The 20867-nt window shown below is 47.1% G+C and overlaps 3 protein-coding genes across 3 annotated transcripts; 2 read left to right on the top strand and 1 right to left on the bottom strand.

Moving 5' to 3' along the window:
• The first annotated feature begins 5719 nt into the window (after positions 1-5719).
• aebp1a (AE binding protein 1a) lies at positions 5720-14026 on the top strand. Its single transcript, XM_029516087.1, has 20 exons — positions 5720-6292; positions 8115-8360; positions 8506-8565; positions 9156-9209; positions 9374-9433; positions 9528-9587; positions 9958-10035; positions 10105-10214; positions 10289-10428; positions 10509-10593; positions 10665-10809; positions 11020-11099; positions 11199-11322; positions 11419-11615; positions 11689-11862; positions 11947-12072; positions 12148-12394; positions 12576-12715; positions 12836-12935; positions 13042-14026. The coding sequence occupies exons 1-20, from the start codon at positions 6058-6060 to the stop codon at positions 13623-13625; spliced, it is 3045 nt and encodes a 1014-aa protein (XP_029371947.1). The 5' UTR covers positions 5720-6057; the 3' UTR covers positions 13626-14026.
• Positions 14027-14039: 13 nt separating this feature from the next.
• On the bottom strand, positions 14040-18513 carry ddx56 (DEAD (Asp-Glu-Ala-Asp) box helicase 56). Its single transcript, XM_029516084.1, has 14 exons — positions 18432-18513; positions 17564-17725; positions 17322-17476; positions 17052-17222; positions 16677-16767; positions 16342-16583; positions 16090-16233; positions 15901-16014; positions 15731-15825; positions 15422-15495; positions 15205-15294; positions 15017-15122; positions 14823-14935; positions 14040-14544 (listed from the first exon to the last, which is right to left on the bottom strand). Exons 1-14 carry the CDS (start codon positions 18486-18488, stop codon positions 14461-14463), a joined length of 1698 nt encoding a protein of 565 aa, XP_029371944.1. The 5' UTR covers positions 18489-18513; the 3' UTR covers positions 14040-14460.
• Positions 18514-18973: 460 nt separating this feature from the next.
• Positions 18974-20867, top strand: dusp26 (dual specificity phosphatase 26). The gene is made up of 4 exons (XM_029516085.1): positions 18974-19219; positions 19366-19549; positions 19939-20150; positions 20661-20867. Exons 2-4 carry the CDS (start codon positions 19371-19373, stop codon positions 20864-20866), a joined length of 597 nt encoding a protein of 198 aa, XP_029371945.1. The 5' UTR covers positions 18974-19219; positions 19366-19370; the 3' UTR covers position 20867.

The raw sequence follows: 20867 nt of genomic DNA, 5'->3' as shown, positions 1-20867 counted from the left end.
GTTTGAAATCAATGAAAACAAAAAATATCGCGAGATTCGGGAAACAGCTTCCGGTTCCGGTCCCGTTTCCGCTCAGCAGCGACAATACAGGTCTGTGGAGGAACTGCAGCCTTTACAATAAAATAAAATGAATTAAGCTAAAATGAAATGTGATCAATTAAGATAAATAAAATAAAATAAGATGAATATAGTGACACTTATAGTTAAATTACATAAATAAACAGAAACAGAATTCAACTTGGCCAACCACATACAGCATTAAAAGAAAGTAATATAGCATGGCTGTACATTACTATAAAGAAGGTTCTCCTGTTACTTTGATGTTCTTTATTTTTCTCCCTTGAGTGAAGAGGAGATGAGGAGCATGCTGAGGTTTGAGGAAATGACAATGTTCATGTATGATGTGGAAACCAGGTTTGCTTCGTGGACGCTGGCAGCAGTGATTTTGTAGTATCTTCACATAATGATAGATTTGTGGTTGGACTCGCTGCAGCCAGCGGCTCCAGCAGAAATATGCAAATGTGGCAGAATGCAGAGAATGAAAATCCACTTCAGACTGTGCCTTTGACAGCTCGGTGAGGTTCTGCTGTCACCTCTCTGCACCTTTAACCAACTCTTCCCAACAACATCCAGCAAAATTAATCAGAAGCAGATCGACCAATGACTCATTTTCACACAAACGCTTTTTGCATGAATCAGTGAGCCAACAAAGTTTTTTTTACGCAGCTGTTTTCATACAATTTGGTGTAATTCAGAATGACTTCCACCGCACCAGCTGAAAATAAAATCCTCCATGTTTCTGATCTCAGTGAGGAGAAGTTGAGTTTATTGTGTTGACAGAGAGACAGACGTATTTAGAGCATTAGAGGCTTTGGGGCTGATTTCTTATCGTTACTGCTGTATATAAGTAGATGAGGTTGTGCTGATTCTGTATGTTGAGACAGATTTTGCCAAGTGATTCGAACAAACAAAATAAAACAAGATACATGGTAGCAACAAAAAAGATTCATGTGATGGAAGTGAAAGTTGTTGATACAATAGGTAAAAAATAAATTAAATAAGGCTACACTTCAAATCAATCTTCAGTAAATCTTGATCCCAAACAGACCAGTTTACAAACGTGAGTCATCGTTGTGCTCACATTTACATCCAGCGCCTGATCAGTTTCATGGACATGCAAATGCCTCCTTTTCATTACGTTTACCTTTTGCAAAGTGAAGGGAAACATAAAAAGCATTATGGGGACGTAAGACCAGCCCACACACCCTCTGAAAGACGTTATTAAGATGTTTGTGAGGCCGTTAGAGGACCCGAGAAGATGAGCCAATCACAAAGACGAGTGTGCCGGCAGACATGTCACAAAGCAGCAGGGGAATGTTGAAGGTACCCCTGGGTGGGGCAATAAATGCCTTAAAGCCATTGTGAGGGAGATAATGGTGGTGTTTTCTCCTCCTCTTTCCTCCTGCAGTGGAGACACATCTGTGATGTGCGAAGGAACCAGCTTTGCTTCTGTGCTCCTGAGCTGATGAAACTGTAACATTTTGATCGTAAAAATAATCAATGATTTGTTTTTCATGAGGTTTATCATGGTTGACTGATAAAAAAAAAACGTTATTTCTACCACAGGAAGTGTTTCGCTGTGGAGGAGGAGAAATCCAAGAAAGTTTAGTTCTGTTTAAAGCAGCTTTGACTGTAGAGCACGTTTAATTTTTCCTTCCTCACTTCATTCCATCATCTCCTTATCTGTCTTCTCTGCACCGAGCCCCCCCCCCCTCACCCCCCGTGCTGCTGAACAAAGGCCGGGGTCAGAGAGGGTCAAGCTTACTGGTGACATCTGCTAATTGTCCTGATGGGCCGTCCTCTCCCGTCCCGTCAATACCAGTTTCTCTGTAGGTGTCTGCGGCTGGCAGATGCCACCTGTATTACTGATACGTGCATAAGATCATTCACCCCCCGGACCCCCCCGGACCCCCCCCCCACTCTACTTCTGCCATTGTGTGAATTAGTGAACTATAACCAATAATGTGACTTTAAAGATGGGACAGTTATCTGTGTTATGAGGCTGTTAGAGGGAGATAAAACTGCCAACAAAGCCCAAAATTCAGTTTTTACCTGAAATGAATGAGCTGCAACATTTTTACATTTCTGTGGACTGACCAAACTTCAAGACACTTTAGTTACAACTGTCTGTTAAACATTTAAAGACGACCACTTATCCACAATACTTATTTGAATGGAGGAGGAAACTGACCCCGACTCTGAAGGAGGTAGCAGCACAGATCTGGGACGGTTGCAGCTGTTTACATTTCTGTGGAATGTGCAAACCTTTAATTAGCTAAACCACTAACAAGATAATTACACATCCTGATGCAACCAACTCCAACTATGGGGACGGTTAGAACAGGGAGATCCAGTGTTTCACTGATTAAAGGTGCATGCACTGATTTGAACAACATTATTTATTTAGAGCTGCAATGACAGCATTATCAATTTGTTTAGTTTTTCTTCACCTTTAATACAACAATTTCTTTGCTTTAATGCTCATTACATTTATTTTACGGCCACAAGAAGAATAGTAATTGTTAAAATGGCGTTTGAGGATAACTGCCATCAGCTCTGCACCCATCAGATGGTCAGCAGTGGTTTGGCATTAAAGCTCAGATCTTTGTGTGCACACACCAGGAGCAGACTTTCCCTTTGACGAGTCCATCAATTAGCATCACAAGAGGCGTTCACGTGTCCCACCAGCGTTAAAGGCTCACAGGAGCAAATAATGACAAGACAATCCACAATGAGCGACACGGCGGCGAAGAAAGGGGCACATTTTAACCAGATGCCCGGCAATAAATAACAGGCTCGGTGCCCCCCCAGCTGAGAGGGGGCATTTACATACTGAAGTGCCGGCACGGGGGTCCAGCGGGCCGGAGCGTGTCTGGCCCGTGCACTTGCTGCGCGTGCGTGAGATTCCTATATATATATAAATCCCGGGGGCCCCTGAGCGGCCCCTCAGAGAGCCAACATGCAGCCGGCTGCAGCCAAAGTGCCGCCGGTCCACAGGACACCTTTCTCCGTGGAGGACATCTTAAACCCCGCAAAGTTCGCCGGGAAGAGATCCCGCACTGATGACGTCACAGCTCCAGGTGAGAAGCCCGCACCTGTTTCAGGAGACTCACGTGACTCCTGTGAAGTGTGTTAATTCATGAAATCGGTTTAATTTCAGGTGTTTCTGCTAAAACTGCGGAGCCCACACAGGCAGGAGAGAGCTGCGGCCCGGAGGAGGAGGTGGAGAAGCTCCAGAGGTCAAAGGTGAAGAGCCGGCGGGTCCGGACCGCCTTCACGGCGGAGCAGCTGCGGATCCTGGAGCTCAGCTTCCGGCGGTGTCACTACCTGTCGGTGCTGGAGCGGCACAGCATCGCCGCGGCGCTGCGCCTGTCCGAGACCCAGGTCAAGATCTGGTTCCAGAACAGGCGCACCAAGTGGAAGAAGGAGCGTCCGCAGGAGGAGTCCTTCACCCTGAAGCCCCCCCCGCTGTGCCTTACCCTGACCTGCCCCTCCCTGCTGTGCCAGCTGCGGACACCGCTGCAGACTTCATGGTATGAACACATGAAGGATCCGTTCACCTGGACGGAGGTCAGAACATGACACCGCTGGAGAAAAGCTGAATATTTTCTAATGCAAATATACAATAATTTATTTTAATAAACGTTTTTAATTAAAGTTTGGTCTCACTGGGTTCCTGATTCATTTCAAAAATGTTTAAGATCAACTGCTTAAGATTTTACTTTTAGCAAAACCTTGTTGATGGAAAGTAAAGTATTTTTGCTTTATTGGACACGGAGATATTTTGTTATTGTTTAGAGAAAAAGGGACGAGTTCTGTCCAGAGCTGAAGAATTTCCACAGAGCAGCACAGACATGAGCAACTTTTGACTGACTGCTGGAGAAAAGACACCAGGTCAGCTTCTCCAACACCAAGTAGAGACATGTTGATGAGAGTCAGTGCAAATCACAAACAAGCCCTTTAACCAGTCAGATCAAGATTAGAGTGAGTGTGTGAGTGTGTGTGTGTGAGTGTGTGTGTGTGTGTGTGAGTGTGAGAACAGATGGCCGAACACTTTCTTAGCCAAGTTTAACTCATTCTGTAATAAAAACATTTTAAAAAACAAACACACACACACAAGAACTGTTGTCTGCTTTAATCTCAATTCGTGAGATGTTTTTTTTACACACACACACACACACACACTCCTGAGCCCATCTGTATGTGATTTAGCACATACTCTTATCCCCATGTCAGGGTTCAGTCCATCCTTTGTGGAGAATAAGATTAAGGAATGGAGAATTTGGTTTCAATGAATCAGTAAGAAACAAACTTTCAGAGAATTAAGATCAGGAGGAAGTCACCCAGCCTGTGAGGACTCTTTTGGAAAGTGAGATTCTTGACAGCAGAAATAAATCTTTACATGTCCAAAGTGAATTCTGACACGTTGAAATACTTACGATCAGATGTTGGCAGGTTGATCATCAGCGAGCTACTGGAAACAGATCGGAGCCAAAGAGAAACACACAGCGTGAAATCATTCAATATCTAACACACTCATGGAAACAAATTAAGATTCACAACAAAACAAGAGCGATCTGACAACAACAGACTTGTTTGTCCTCGTCAAGATGATGTTTCCTTCACTGCAAAATCAAAGTGAGTTGCTGCTAATAAATCAGATATTTTCCCATAGAATTCAATAGAATCTAATGACCAATGACGGTCCCAATTAGAGGGCCATTTTTTTGCTGAAGGAGAGAAGATGGTGAGGAACAGAATGTTTTTCTGTCGACTTGATAAAGTGACTCAGTTCTCACATCTGCTAAGAGTTTTTCTGACTGAGGTAATGCTCCGTGACCTCGCTGGTCACCGAGAGGAAGGCCAGAGTTAGAAGAGGTTATATAACACGTTTCCTCATCGAGGTCCAGTGTTGCTTTATTAACTCACCCTCTGCAGCTGATACTTCCTGCTCGTGTTTTGCAGGTCCGTTAAAGTGTCAGGCTGAAACATCCAGTGATTTAAAATCTGGTTGATGAGGGGAAAGGTCAGCACTGACAGTCAGGATAAGTTATCAGCAGAGTGAAGGAGCCAAAGCTGGAGATTTAACATCTACATTCAGACCGTCCGGACCTTTAATGTCACATTCAGACCGTCCGGACCTTTAACTTCACATTCAAACCTTTAACTTCACATTCAGACCTTTAACTTCACATTCAGACCTTTAAATTCTACATTCAGACCTTTAACGTCACATTCAGACCGTCCGGACCTTTAACGTCACATTCAGACCGTCCGGACCTTTAACTTCACATTCAGACCGTCTGGACCTTTAAAGAACTGGTGGTTTGCACACAGCGTCATTTTCTCCCCTCATGTCTTCATTTCCAGACGTGCTCAGCTCCTCGTGCCTTTTTTTGTCTTCAAATGAAAAATGGTGACTCGGCTTGTTTTGAAGCTTTGCGTTGTGTTTTGTATGATTTTAATGAACGACACTGTGGTTGAACAGTCATCCTCTGCTCCTCAGTGGACCAGAGTAAACAGCCTTTCTTTAATTTTCTTTCTTTCCCTCCTCTCTGGCAGGAATGTCACATGTGGCAGATGCTCCGCCCCCCTTCTCAGGGATGGGTGAGGGGAAAAGGGGGTGAAGGGCCATGAGGGAGAGAAGTGGCTGAGGAGGAGGAGGAAGAGGAGGAGGGAGGTGTGTAGCTCTGCAGCAGCTGAAAATCCGCTCCACACAGATGGACTTCCTCAGCTGCAGCTCAGCCAGGAGGCTTCTTTAAAGCTCGCCGCCTTCGACGTCCTCGTCCTCAGGCTCACCCTTTTCTCCTCTTCTTTCACGTGCTCTGAGACCTCTTCAAGGACCTCAGTCTGGTGGCCCGAGACAGCAGAAGCTCTGCATCTGCAGGTCAGATGTTGGTCACTGCGAGCTCAAAGTTATTTTTACAGCTCGCCTGAGATCTGAGGATTTCCCCCGGCCCCTTTCACCTCTGTCAGAGCCGTGGTTGTGTCGGAGAAATGAGGGCTGAGGTCCTGGTCCTCTGGGTCGGTCTGACCCTGTGCTGCGTCCTCCTCTCTGCTGGGGGAGATGTAAAAGAAGACGGACTCTCCAGAGGCCGAGTCCAGGTGAGAGAAACCCGAGGACTGGTCAAACACAGGAGGCAGGCGGAGGAAGGAGACGAGCCTGCTGAAGCGGTGGAGGAAGAGAAGGCGAAACCAAAGAAGAAGAAAACACCTGAAGAGATAGAAGCAGGTGAGTAGTAGAGTCTACAAACACACTTCTCTGAGCTTTTCACTGCCAAGACGCTGAAGGAAACAGAATCAGTCAGTCTTGAGCCTCCCTGATATCAGCTGCAGCATCCTCTGTGAACTCATCCAGAGATTTCTTCCTTTCTAACTTCAGACTGTCTCTCTCCAAAGTGCCTCCTGTGAGTTTGAGTGTGTCTGCGTGATTCAGAGGTGACAGGCCAGAAACTTGAAGTGATTCAGCTGGTGGTCTGACATTTTCTTGGCACACACCACCGTTTGTGTGACCTGCTTTCTCTGCCAGAAACACAACACAACTGTAAAACTCTTAGCAGCTTGTTGGTCTGAGTATGGGAGCTCTTACCCGGTAGGGTCGACATCTGGGCCTCAAATATGTCGACAAAAAAGATGCAACTGTTAAAAAAAAAAAAAAAAAAAAACAGAGCAGCAGCAGAAATGTTTCCACTACGACTTTTCCATCAGGATTTACGAGAGGCCCACATTGATTCAGTGGAGCTGAGCTTCTGAATGCTAACTTTCCACTGCATGAAGCAAAACCACAGACCCAGATCCAGAACTTTTCATGTGTGGCTGATCTGGGTTACATAAAAACCTGAGACCCCCAAACAATTTCTCATCTCCGCTCTCAAGCTTTTGCTGAATCTTAATGTGTTTGCGCTGTGCAGTCAGTGGATGCTGTTATCTCCTGCTTACTTTGGGATTCTGCCGAGGACTGCGGTCCTGATTTCCTGTAAGTCAGGCCAGATTCAGTTTGCTGTTGCCACATCAGGCATTTGTATGGTAACAATGGTAACCGTAAAAACGAGGACCAGTCTTTGGTAAAAGAAATAACAGTGAGAATCAGAGCTGCACAGGAAGTAAACGCCTCAGATGAGCAAAAAAAAAAAAAAAAAATTTAAATCAGCACCATATGAGCTGATTACAAACTGAGTCAGTTCAGCTTGGACTCCAACAGAACGCCGGTCTAAAGGTCAATGTTAAAGGTCATCATCAGAGGAGAGGCTCAGGTCTTGAGATACTTTGAGCCCTGAACAGATAAGTGACAGTACTGACCCTCATCTCGGGGTGTTGCATTTAAGGACCAGTGGAACTGGAAGGAATGGGTCTACATTTAACAGCTCTGTTTCTGCGTCGGGTCTGATGATGGTTGTAAACACGGGAGGATTAAAAACTCCAACCCCCACCCCCGGGCTCTCTGTCCTCTCTGTAATAATCCCTGCCGTTCAACTCCAAACCACCTATTCTCAACTTTCAAGTTTACGCAGTTTCTCATCAGACTCTGTAATGCAACACCTCCTCATGTCTGGAAGCAGTTTGAGGTTGGAGGTCCAGAGGTCGCCCCCATCCATCCATCTGTCTGTCTGTCTTTGACTTTCGTGTCCTCAAAACTCAAGGCTGGAAGCTGATGTCAGCTTCACAGACAACAAATCATCATGTCTCCAGCCCAAACCATCAGGGGGAAACAACTCTTGTGATTTTTGGAGGTGAATATGTTTCCTTTTGGCTTAATAGGCTTAATTAAAAAAAGAAAATTCGATGTGCAGCATCAGACCAGAGCTGTCACTGAGCAGCCGCTCTGATGCCCGTCATGGTTGGTCTAAGACCAAAACAAACCACCCAGGCGACTGAATTCTCCTTCAGGTCCGGTTGACTCTGTTCCACAACAGTGTTCATGTGTCTGAGCTCCAGTTTGAACTTGTTGCTGCCGTGATGTAAGGCTGAAAAATACAAAGACAGACTGAGAAACATTTGGCAGTAAAATAATAATCCTCTAACTGAAAATTTTCCTCTTTTAAATGTGACTGAAGCCAGAGCCAAGAAAGCTGCAGAAAAGGAAGCCAAGGCCAAGAAGCAGAAAGCACCTAAACCCACCAAGAAACCCAAAGCCCCAAAACCCACCAAGAAACCCAAACCACCCAAACCCACGAAGAAGCCGAAGGCCCCCAAACCAACTAAGAAGAGCAAGGCGACGACCACGATGCAGCCGACGACCACCAAGAGTCCTCTGACGGAGGAGGAGGAGAAAATCCTCCTGGAGCTGGGCTGGGTCACACGTACGTAGGCTTTAGCTTCACGCTTCTCCAGGTGAAGGCGCTTCAGAGCTCTTTTCTGCAGAGTGATCAAAGTGGAACGTCTTCGTTGTCTCTAACATTCATAAATCAGGAACGTCTCTTTAATTCCTGCATTTCATCTTTGCAGCAATTCAACCTGCACCCCCGAAGGAGCCCGAATGGGAGGAGCCTGTTGAACCAGATCTGGGTAAGCCCATCACTGATCACTGAGCTGGTTTTACTGATTGCTGTAAAAAAAAAAAAACTGAAACTCATCAGATTAAATTACTGACGTTTCCACAAAGCTCAGATTTTACTCTCCAAACAGATCAGTATAAAAGACTAAATCTTCAATATCACTGTAATCCTTCATAAAATGTAAACAGCATGAATTCCAACGCTCACCAACCAGGTCTTTCTCAGGCGTAAAACTAAAACCACCTTTTGTCTGTTTGTTGTTGTTAAGAGGCCGACGAAGCCTCTCACTGAGCTCATCGACATCCTCTCAATCACAGCCAGAAGTTTTTAAAACCCTCTCATGCTGACGTTCGGGGCTTCCTGTCGGTTATGAGGGTGGTGAAAATGATTTAATGTGGAGAAGCACAATCAAAGCGAAGCTCTGCTGTTCATTAGACTGATTTATTATCAAGGCGTTTTCAGCAATGACATGAAGTCAGAAAGAAAAGAAGGAAGCGGAGCAGTTTGTAGTTTGACAGCACAAATAAAACCGTTGAATGATCATCATGCTCTCAATTATTTCCAGTCTACACATTAATTGGTGGTTTGTGCTTTTTCCAGACAAGCTGCGTGGTCGATTCACCACAACTACTGAGGCCGTCATGTTCATACCAGGTACACATCTGTCACATCTGTGGCACAAAACTGAGCTGATGGCACTTTCATTTTCAGATTTTCAACTAAACAGGGAACTGAGAAAATGTTTCATGAATGAGGGCCCCTAAACATTTTATGGGGTAAGTCCACAGGGGTCATGTTGACGTTTGTTTCCGTTTCAGAGGAAACCACCTCGGTTCCTTACGCCGGTCCCTGGTACGAAGAGTACGATTACGCCGACCGTACGTCACTGAGATAACTTCTCCAGAGTCACTTTTTTACGCCACATCCGTCCTGCAGCGATCTGAACCGTTTCCTGTCTGTCTCCTTCCACAGTGGCCGCCAAGAAACAAGAAGAGGAGGAGGAGAGAGCTCGAAAGGAAAAGGCAGAAAAAGGTTCTTCTGTTTTTGGAAATGGGGGCGGTGGTGGAGCTGCCCCCTGATGGTCATTAGATTACACTTTACTGGCAGGCCACAATGACGGACTGACATGTTGGTGGTTTTGGTCTTTTTATGGGATGTTTATAGAGAGGAAAACCACGTTAGCCTTAATCCATCAGTGGTTAGTTACTGATGGGAGGAGGGTGATGGGATCAGGAGCCAGTGGCGGGGGGGGGGGGCACATTAACTCAAACAGACAGAACTGACCCATATTTTCAGGCAGGGAACATTTGAGTGCAGCTGAAGGTTCGCTGTGCAAGCACATGTGGAAATATTTTCAGTGTGAGGAACACGTTCTGACTGTTTTCTCATCACGCTCTGGAAGCCGAGCGGCTGAGGAAGAAGTGGGAGGAGGAAGAGGAGGAGCGGCTGAAGCAGCTTTCAGTCCCTGCTGAGCCAAAAAGTAAGAGAATCACACCAGGGGTTGGGGGATCATGGTTTGGATGGCTTTTCTGACGTGCTCCCCCTTCAGAGTGTCCTCCTCTGGGCCTGGAGTCTCACCGTGTGGAAGACGACCAGCTGCTGGCGTCCTCTCAGTCTCATCACGGCTTCGCGGCTCAAAGAGGACGACTCAACATGCAGGTACGGCGCTCAGGACGTCTGTAAGGAAAACTCCAGAGTTTGGCCAGAAAGCTGAGGCTTGTTTCCATCCGCAGGGCTCCGACAACGAAGAAGACCTGTACGGGGGCGCGTGGTGTGCCGAGCCGGAGGAGACCAACCACTGGTTCGAGGTCGATGCCCGTCGAGAGGTGGAGTTTACCGGGATCATCACTCAGGGAAGAAACTCAGAGCAGATGTGAGTCTCTGTGAAACATCATCTCCCAAACTGGGCCTCCATACAAGTCACTGCAAACATCCATCCCATTCATTCCCCAGAGAGGATTTCGTGTCCTCCTACCACGTGGCCTTCAGTAACGACAGTCGGGACTGGACTGTGCTTCACGACGGCTACGCCGAGTGGGTGAGTGGATCAACAGACAGTGCAAATAAACAGCATCCGCAGTCTTCATCAAACTCTTTCCTCTCCTGCAGCTCTTCTATGGAAATGTGGATAAAGACACACCAGTGATGAACCAGTTTTCTACTCCTGTGGTGGCCCGGTACATCCGAATCCTCCCCCAGAGCTGGAACGGCAGCCTTTGTCTTCGAGCCGAGATCCTGGCCTGTCAACTGCCCAGTCAGTCCCCCAGAACCCCGATTATACCTGCTAGGTTTAAAGTCACAGTCTGAAGGTCTAACCATCAAAAAACCATCAATAACCAGAGCCGACCCAAATAAAACACATTTTAAGATGCTCAGTGACGCAGACTTATGTTTCAATCAGCGGGAAGAAGAAGTAGCTTTACAGCAGGAAGGTTCGTCGTTTGAACTGTGTTGTGTTTTTCAGGCAGTCATCCCAGCGAGAACGAAGTCAACCCATCAGACGATCTGGACTTCAGACACCACAACTACAAGGAGATGAGACACGTCTGTTTTTTGGTGTCTCTGTTACCAAAGCTGATAAGCTGATGGTTCTGCCAACAGCAGCTTCACAGGTCTCTTTTCTCCTCCGTCTTCTTCGTCCAGATGATGAAGGTGATAAACGAGGAGTGTCCCAACATCACCAGGATTTACAACATCGGGAAGAGCTCCCAGGGCCTGAAGATGTACGCCATGGAGATCTCAGACAACCCGGGAGAGCATGAGTCAGGTCAGAGGTCATCGGTGTGACGCTGCAACCAAGCCACACCCACCTGGACCATTAAGGTCGTTCCCCTTTCATCATTTGTCGTCCTGTCGTCACCAGGTGAACCAGAATTTCGTTACACAGCTGGTCTCCACGGCAACGAGGCGCTGGGCCGAGAGCTCCTCCTACTGCTGATGCAGTTTCTGTGCAAAGAGTACAATGATGAGAACCCCAGAGTGCGCCGCCTGGTGGACGGAGTGAGGATCCACCTGGTGCCCTCGCTCAACCCCGACGCCTACGAGCTGGCCTACGAGATGGTACGATGAGCCCCGTGTCACCTGGTGCTAGATGTTCTCAGTGACCTCACACTGCCCCGTTTCTGTCCTTCAGGGCTCGGAGATGGGGAACTGGGCGCTGGGCCACTGGACAGAAGAAGGTTACGACATCTTCCAGAACTTCCCCGACCTCAACAGCATCCTGTGGGGAGCCGAGGACAGAGGCTGGGTCCCGCGGATCGTACCCAATCACCACATTCCCCTCCCAGAAAATTTCCTCAACGGTTCAGTGAGTTTGTCTCCTGTCAGGAAGCGACCTTTTACACGTTTTAATCCCACACTCTGTTTTAAAAGTCATTTCTTTCCTCCACAGCTCGCTGTCGAGACAAAAGCCATCATTTCCTGGATGCAGCGCACCCCCTTTGTGCTGGGAGCAAATTTACAAGGAGGAGAAAAACTGGTCACATATCCGTTTGATATGCAACGGCCACCGGTTTCTGTAAGACTCCAAGACAGTTTGGACTTTCATCTAAACTTATTAAAATGCCTCTAACCCTTTTATTCTCCTCCTCAGTTGACCGACAGCCGGCGCTGGAGGAGCAACACTGACATGAATGAGGAGACGTGGGCTCGTATTCAGCGGCAGAACGAGGGAGCCCTGAGGGAGACGCCAGATGACACCATGTTTCGGTGGCTGGCGATGTCGTATGCCCACAGCCACCTGACCATGACCGAGACCCAGCGGGGGTCCTGTCACGGTGATGACATCACAATGGGACAGGGCATCACCAACAGAGCCGGGTGGAAGCCGGTGGTGGGCAGTAAGTGTTGATACGGGGGGCATCAAAAGGAGGAAGGGCCCCCAACGGAGAACACTTTAGTCCTACACAAGTTGACATTTGTGTCCCTCCTGTTCTCGTCTGACAGTTTTGGTTTTTGTCTTTCAGAGGTGCAGTTCAGATATTCTCAGACTCATTTGCTGACCTTTGCCCCCCCCAATAGGCATGAATGACTTCAGCTACCTCCACACCAACTGCTTTGAGCTCTCCATCTTCTTGGGCTGTGACAAGTTTCCCCATGAAAGCGAGCTGCCTCTGGAGTGGGAGAACAACCGCGAGGCGCTGCTGTCCTTCATTGAACAAGTACGACCCGGACAGGCCAGAACGAGCCGGTGTCACCGTTCTGCATTCATCTGCTGTTTATTCTCTACATATCTGCGTCTGGTCTGGGTTTAAGGTGTAATGTGCTGTTTTCCTGTGAAGGTAAATCGGGGGATTAAGGGTGTAGTGAAGGATGTGGAAGGAAATCTCCTGGGTAACGCCACCATTAGTGTGGAAGGAATACGGCATGATGTCAAAACTGGTACGTCGGGCACGGTGACAGATAAAGACACCTTCTGTGATTTTCACAGTTCAGCCACCAGGTTTGGAATTCCCCATCCTAACTGCTACCCTTCCCAAACTCTCAGCTCCAGGTGGGGATTACTGGCGGCTGCTGAATCCTGGAGAGTACAAGGTGACGGCCAAAGCTGAAGGCTACACCCCCCAGACCAGACTCTGCATGGTGGGCTACGACTCGGGGGCGACTCCCTGCAGCTTCACTTTGGCAAAGTCCAACTGGGACCGCATCAAACAGATCATGGCGATGAACGGCCACAGGCCCATTCGACTGGTCCCCAAAGTGAACGTGGTGAGGACGACCGCAGCCAGCGCCGTGGGGGTCGACAGCACGCCCCCCGGGCTGGACGCTCACGCTCTAGCTCAGCGAGCAGAGCGACTGAGGCGGCTTCGCATCCTGCGACTGCGAAGGCTGCGTCAGCAGAGGTTAAGAGCCGCTCTCAGCACCACGCCCACAACAACAACAACAACCACGACAACCACAACAACAACAACAGCAACAACAACAACAAAGCCGCCTGAAACTGAGAGAACCACCTCCTGGTACGACTCCTGGTTCCCTGTGGACAGCTGGTCGACCGAGAACCCGTTTGACAGCGCCATCTTCGACGTGGTGCCCACGCAGGACTACCCCTTTGAGTTCACTATAGACTGAGGGATCACCTCGGTGTCTGAGCCCACATCTATGCTAAACAAAGACCGTACTAACCACCTCACATCACAGCTTTAAGAATGCTCTACACACACATTCACAGGCAATTCTTTAGTTTTCAGGAAAGTTTTCCCCGTCTGGGCTGAAATCTGAGTGGAGAGGATCCTGATTTTAGGGCCAAGTCCAGAAGACACTAAAGTTTAAAATGTGGAGCAGAAAGTCTCCGCTGAGCAGAGACTACAGAAACAAGTTTAATTGGGTTTCTGTTCAGTAAGAGTTTCAGGTACTTTTCCATAAAAGATCTCTGTATGTTCCTTTAGTAGCTTTACAGTGTGATTGCTGGCCTCAGTTAAATTGATTTAATGTACTGTTGAATGCATTTGATTAAAAATGAAGCTATTTTCTAAAAACACTGTCGTCCGTCTAATATTTTATTGAACAAGAAGATTTGAAAATACAGGCCGAGACCGTAACTTATTAAAAAAAGTGTTTACTGCGCCAATCACCCAAGGGAGAAGGAGCAGCATTTTCCCATAGACTTCAATACAATCATTTTGAAAACATAAACTCACTGTGAATAAGTGTTTCTCTGATCCAGATGAAGAAACTCCAAAGTTAAAGGACAAATCCTTTTATTTTAATAACCAATCTGCAGAATAGAAGTGTTGACGATGAGAAGGTTCAAACTTCTTCCATCTAACATCCATTTTGTCTGCAGTCCACGTGTCCACACAGTCTATACGCGTCTCACCTGGACCAACAAGGAGGCCTGAACGTCCTCCTGCTCAATGTCTCTGTACAGTTTTAACATCCAGGATCACGTGACCCAAAGCTGCAGCTACGAGCGGCCTGCTTTGCCTTTCCTGCTCCTCCCTCCGGTGTATCTGAAGCTCCTCAGAGGGTTCGTCCCCCGAATGTTCTTCTGCAAACAGAAAGACAAAAGAAGCATCAGGAGCTCTGCTCATTCTTTGGAGCAGTAATGATGAAAAACCTGCTCCAAAGCCTCTAACGCTCTAAATATCTGATTGCCCACGTCTGTCTGTCCGGAGCCAACAGAGGCGCCACTATCAAAGATGGAGGACGAGAACGGACGGGTAAACACACAGAAGTAAAGCAGCAGAGCTCCAGTCAGAGTCGGACTGACCCAGATCCAGAAAGGTCCAGGATCTTTACTGGTTGGCTGCAGGAACCTGATCTCACCTTGAAGCTGGTCTTCAGGACTCCTCCTGGTGTGGACGTTTCCTGCCTCTGCTTCTTCCGCCTCCTCCTCTTGCTGGACAGCGGGTCCACGACGCCACGCAGGGTGTTAGGAACTGCAGGGAAGGACTGAAGTTACAGACGGTGGACATCTTTATGCTGTGCTGTGCTGTGATGTAGTGAAGTGTCTGTCATACTCAGGTACTCAGGGATGTTCTTCAGGTGCGGCTGGACCACAGCAGGATGAAGGTCCTTGTCGTGTCGGAGCAGCTGCAGGTCTCTGGGATTGTCTTCGAAATACGTCTGAGAGCAGAAACAACCACACGTCCTCACACGTCCACCTCCGTTCATGAATTCATACTTTACAGCAGTGACCTTCACTCACCTTCAGCTTCTCAGAGTTCAGCAGCTCCTGTTTGATCTCCTTCAGTCTGGCCTCCTTCACTGCCTGCTTCGTCACCATACGCATGGCGTCCTGGAACAAAACCAGGAGACTCATCACCTGAAACTTTACGTTCTCCATCCTCTTCTTCCTGTTGTCTATTCCTCTATTACAATATTCAGTAGCAGCCTATCTGTCCTTTATTTGGGAGGATACTCACCCTGCATCTGTACCTGAAGCCTTCGATCTCCTCCATCTTAAACTCGTATGGCTTCAGAAAAGATTCACCGTTTTCTAAAGACCAAAAGAAACAGATTCTTCACAACGTGCAAATAAAATCATTTCCTGCCACATCAACAGCAAAGAATGTGGCGACTTAAAGCAATAAAATACTTCAAAAACAGAAACATTCTTTATCAAACCAAATGTCATTGTCATACTTTTAACCTGCTGAGAGTTTTAGAAAGGATGAGGCAAATATCTAAAAACTAAGAATGTGTGTTTGGAGGAGAAGGTGGAGGTCTGTTACCTCCGGTGAGCGTCTCCTCCACCTCCGACAGTATATCCATCTCAGTGTGGGAGATGAAGGACAGAGCTGTGCCGGAGTTGTCTGCTCTCGCCGTCCTATAAAAACCAAACGGTCAGAATTCATCACGTCAGGCAGAGCTGCAGCGTTTGACCATCTGAGGCACGACTTACCTCCCCACCCGATGGATGTACGACTCCACAGTGGTGGGAAAATCAAAGTTGATGACGTTGGCGACATTTTGGAAATCCACGCCTCTGGAGACTCCGTACTCTTTGTCCTGAGAACTTTAAATAAAAACATCATTTAGACATTAATCAACATTGGCTCTGTGTCGGGGGGGGGGGGCTCATCTCACTCACTTTCCTCCTTTCTCTGCGCTCTTCTTCTTCTTCCCTTTTCCTGCAGCCGCCTGCGCAGCTGCTGTGGGATCAGCCAAGCTCTGTTCGTCTGTGGCGATGATGTAGTCGTAGAAGCCCTGATTAAACTGGGTGATGATGTGACACCTGCAGCAGAGCGCCAGGAAACACTGATCAACAGGACACGGCTGGAGGCGTAATTCTTAAAAATGTTGCTCCTGCTCTGAGAAAAAAATCCTGGCACTCTTCTCCCACCTGGACTGAATTGGAAGTTCGGAGTTGAGGACACAGGCAGGAATCCCGAACTGTTCCAGGAACAGTTTCAGCCTGTAGCTTCTGTCCACAGTTCCCACGAACAGCAGGGTCTTCCCCTGGACCAGACGCAGCTTCAGCAGCGTGAAGATGAGCAGGAACTTGTCCTCCTCCTCGCACTTGATGCTGTACTGCTGCAGCTGGCTGCTGTCGGGGAGCTGAGAGCCCTGAAGCTTCAGAGTCACCTGACAGGAAACACACATCCAGGAGTTCAGTGTTACAAACCCCGAAAACCAAACAGCAACGTGGACCATCAGAGACGGTGAGCATGACGTTACTGGGTTGTGTAGCAGCAGCTCCTTCAAGGCCTGAACGTCTTCGGTGAAAGTGGCCGACATCAGGAAGGACTGGTAGATCTTCGGTAAATGGCTGCGACAGAAACAAACGGGACACTAATAAAATGATTTAAAATGGTCTTTTATCAGTCTGTTGTTATTTCTGACTTCAACATTAAAGGTTGATGTTTTTCTGAACAGATCGTCTTCACTGCAGTTTAAAACTAAAACAGTAGAAGAAGAGAGTAGAGGCAGTCATGTGGGCGGAGTCTAACTCCATGAGGGTCAGACTGTCACAGAACCGTAACAATAGTTCCTTCTTCAGGTCTCAGGTGAATCTGAGAGCTCTGCTCGCTCAGCGTTTCTGTCTCTTCTCACCACAGAAGGTTCTTCAGATCGGCCTCGAACCCGAACGAGAAGAGCAGGTCGGCCTCGTCCACCACCAGCATCTCCAGGGAGGAATGCAGGACCAGGTTCTGGGCGTTGAGGTGCGCCAGCACACGGGACGGCGTCCCCACGACAACGTCAGGCTTCTCCATCAGGATGGGTCTGTCCACACACGACAACATTCACACATTTAAATGAGTCCGAAGCATCAGGACCAGATCTGGTGACTCTTAAAGGGCCCTCGGCAGCAGAAAAACTGACCTCTGAGCCGACAGGTCGGCCTTCCCGGAGATGTCGGCCACGCGGACGTCTCTGGAGCAGAACGCCGTCAGCTGTCTCATCATGGTCTGGACCTGCTGACCCAGCTCTTTGGTCGGGACCAGGACCAGAGCTCTCACATTCTGCTCACGAACGCTCTGAGGACGGAGACGGACACGGACACTCAATTTCACTCGTCTGAATCTCATTCCCGTCATCGTGCTGAAATCTGGACTGAGACCAACCTGCTTGGACTCCAGGATGCGCTGGATGAGGGGCATGGCGTAGGCAGCGGTCTTCCCAGATCCGGTCCGGGCTCGAGCCAGGAGGTCTTTCCCCTCCAGGGCCAGAGGGATGGCCTTCTCCTGGATCAGAGTGGGCTGGGACCAACCCAGATCTGCCACCGCCTGGACCACAACCAGAACAGGACTGATGTTTATGTTCCCTTCCTGAATGTCGCTTTGGGCTTTTGTTGGGTGATTGTGTCAGTGTCGAACTCCTTTACTGCCTGTTGTGTATATTACATCTGCATGACAGTTATTTTGACTGAATCACGTTCAGCTCAAAATTTAACATCGCAGTTTAGAACTGAATGAAGAAAATGTAAGAAAAGAGTTGTTCTGTTGATTTTACTGCCTCAGTGGCCTCATCAGGCTGAGCTGGAAATGTGACAAAAACAAGCAGCAATTTTTCACCTTAGACTTTAAACTTTACAAAAACTCAAACATTTGATCGATTTTCCAGAAACTTTCCGTTCAGTTCAGTGTATCGATTAATCGACCAAAAAAAATGTAATTAAATAAAAAATCTGCTTTAATCCAGATACAGTTTCTCTTTTCGAACTTATTAGCTGCTTCTTCAGATTTTTACTCTTCAAATATACAAACTGATGTCAGTGATCACATTTATTGAATTCACGCTGTCTAACTGGCAGTTTAAAGTAAATTAAAGTTGTTTGTTTGTTTTAATGTCATTATTTTGCTCTGAACACGGAGGTCGACTTGTCGGCTCCGTCCGGAGCAGCTGCCGACTTTAAGCCGACTTCCCCTCATTTGTCCCGGGTGTCTCTGCCCCGGTTCTGCCGGTCACCGGCTCCGGTCGGTCGGGTCTTACCTTCAGCAGTCGGTCGTCCAGGCCCAGCTCATGGAACTGCAGCCGCTCGGTCGCCATCTTTCCTCCGCTTCCACACGCGACACGTGCGTCGCACAGTTCTGACGTCACGGTGCCTTCAGGCTCCTCCTCCCAGGATCCGTCTTTTCTCACTTGTTATTTTTATTTTATTTTATTTTTTTCAACAAAAAGAATTCAAATAGCATTTAATATAACGGGTAAAAAATTAGATAGATTTTCTTACTTTAATTTATTGACTGACTTCTATTACTGACAAAAATATGTTTGTAGAGTTACATTTAACATTTAAGACTATTTCAGGTGAAGTTAATTAACAACTAATAAAATACAGAAGCTTTGACAGACTGAAGGGGCACAAGCATCTTAATTTGATAGGCTGGATATAAATGAAAGTGGTTAAAGGTTGAAACGGGTTCATTAATAGAAAAAGATAACACATAACGGAATCTGGTGTTTAGTTGTTGTTTTGTGAGAATAAAAAGTCCCTCGTCGGACCAACAGGTGGCGATAAAACACAAGAAGCCTGAGACACGCCAACGTCACAGACAGCATGACGAACTAACAGCATCGTTTGAACGGAGAGATCCCGAACCAGGACGGGAAAAGGCCGGGACAGCCTGGACCTTGACCACAGCGGGCCTCCTGAGGACTCGGTGAGAGGATGCTGATGCTGGTGCTGATGCTGAGCAGCTGTCCGTCTCATCATCCCATCATCCATCCTCCCCAACATGGCGGAGCAGCTCGTCCTGTAGCAGCACCGAGACTCAGAGGTAAAAATAAAAAATGTAAAAAAGGACAACCAACACTGAGGCTTTCATCACCACCGTCATAATAAATGATAAACACAATCTGATAAAGTAAAGTTTGATTCCACATCCTATTTCCTTCTATTCTTGTATGATTCATTTTAATTTAGATTAAATGGCGTTCATGTCCCGGTTCTCCCGGTCCCGGAGCAGCTCCAGGTCCCCGAACCGTAAAGACCCGGATCGGGCCGATCCGGTTCTGTCCCTGTCGGAGCTGGAGCGGCTGCTCTGCAGCGGGAAGACCGCCTGCAACCACGCAGACGAAGTGTGGCCGAGACTTTACATCGGAGACCAGTGAGGACAGCTTTTAGTCAGCTTTTACTGTGAAGGGGCAAAGACACACACAGCTGAGTCATTGAACAAACACACAACTGAAGCTTAAATCCTGACAACATGTCCAAACTATTTCTACAACACATAAAAATCTGATGCTGTCATTTATGTTTAGACTGTATGAGATTTAAGCTGCTTCGTATTTTATGTTTCAGTGATGATATATTCTGTGTCAGCTGTTTTTAACAATGTACACAATGATATAATTATATTTTATGTTTCAGCAGAAAGTATTTAAAGTAAAGCAAACGGTGGGAAATATGACGATATTCAATGTCACAGAATAATGATGTAGTTATATATTATATGTTATGACGTGTTTTCCTCCAGCATCTTTGATTCTTTTGCAGAGAAATCGCATCAGATCGACGTGAACTGGCCAAACTCGGCATCACTCACATCCTGAACTGTGCGCAGAGTAAGTGGCGTGGTGGAGCGGAGCATTATGCAGGGATGAACATCACCTACCACGGCATCGAGGCTCACGACTCCCCCACCTTCGACATGAGCATCAACTTCTATCCCGCCGCCGAGTTCATCCACAAGGCCCTGATGAGCGGAGGTCAGTGCTTCAAAAACAAAAACACACTCCAATAACTTCCATTATACTTTTCTTTTTGCCTCAAAATCTTTCACCAAACAGTCAGGAAAGTAATAAAATAAAAACGAGCCCTGCAGCAAAGACACACTAAAAGGTTTCATATTTAGTTGATATCCGTAAAAATAAAAAATAGATATTTGTGGTTTTAAGTCTTAGCAGAATGAAACACATGTGCAAAATATAAATAAGTCACAAGAACATTAATTTTGTTTCTAAGACATCTGGAGTCACACAAACTTTCAGATAGTTAAAGAATAATAACTTTATTTTTGTGGCGCCTTTCAAACTAGCTTAGATAAAATGAAATGAATCATTTAAAAAGCTCCAGTAACTAACTGATAAAGTACACATCATAATGACAGCAAAATATGTGAGATGGTTTCTGGAAATGAAATTTAAGGAGTACACGGGACTTTTTGTGCATTCATGTGATTTGAGCAGATTTTGTGTTGTTGTGTTGTTTCCGTGCAGGGAAGGTGTTGGTCCACTGCACCGTGGGAGTGAGCCGCTCGGCCACTTTGGTTCTGGCCTACCTGATGATCCGACACAACCTGACCCTGGTGGAGGCCATCAAGAAGGTCAAGGACCACCGAGGGGTCATCCCCAACCGAGGCTTCCTCCGCCAGCTCAGCGGCCTGGACAGCATCCTGAGGGAGAGCCGCAAGATCTCACCGTAGA

The sequence above is a fragment of the Echeneis naucrates genome, chromosome 12, assembly GCF_900963305.1.
Source record: "Echeneis naucrates chromosome 12, fEcheNa1.1, whole genome shotgun sequence".
NCBI lineage: Eukaryota > Metazoa > Chordata > Actinopteri > Carangiformes > Echeneidae > Echeneis > Echeneis naucrates.
Note: the sequence above shows the minus strand (reverse complement) of the source record. Positions and strands in the feature narration are given on the sequence as shown.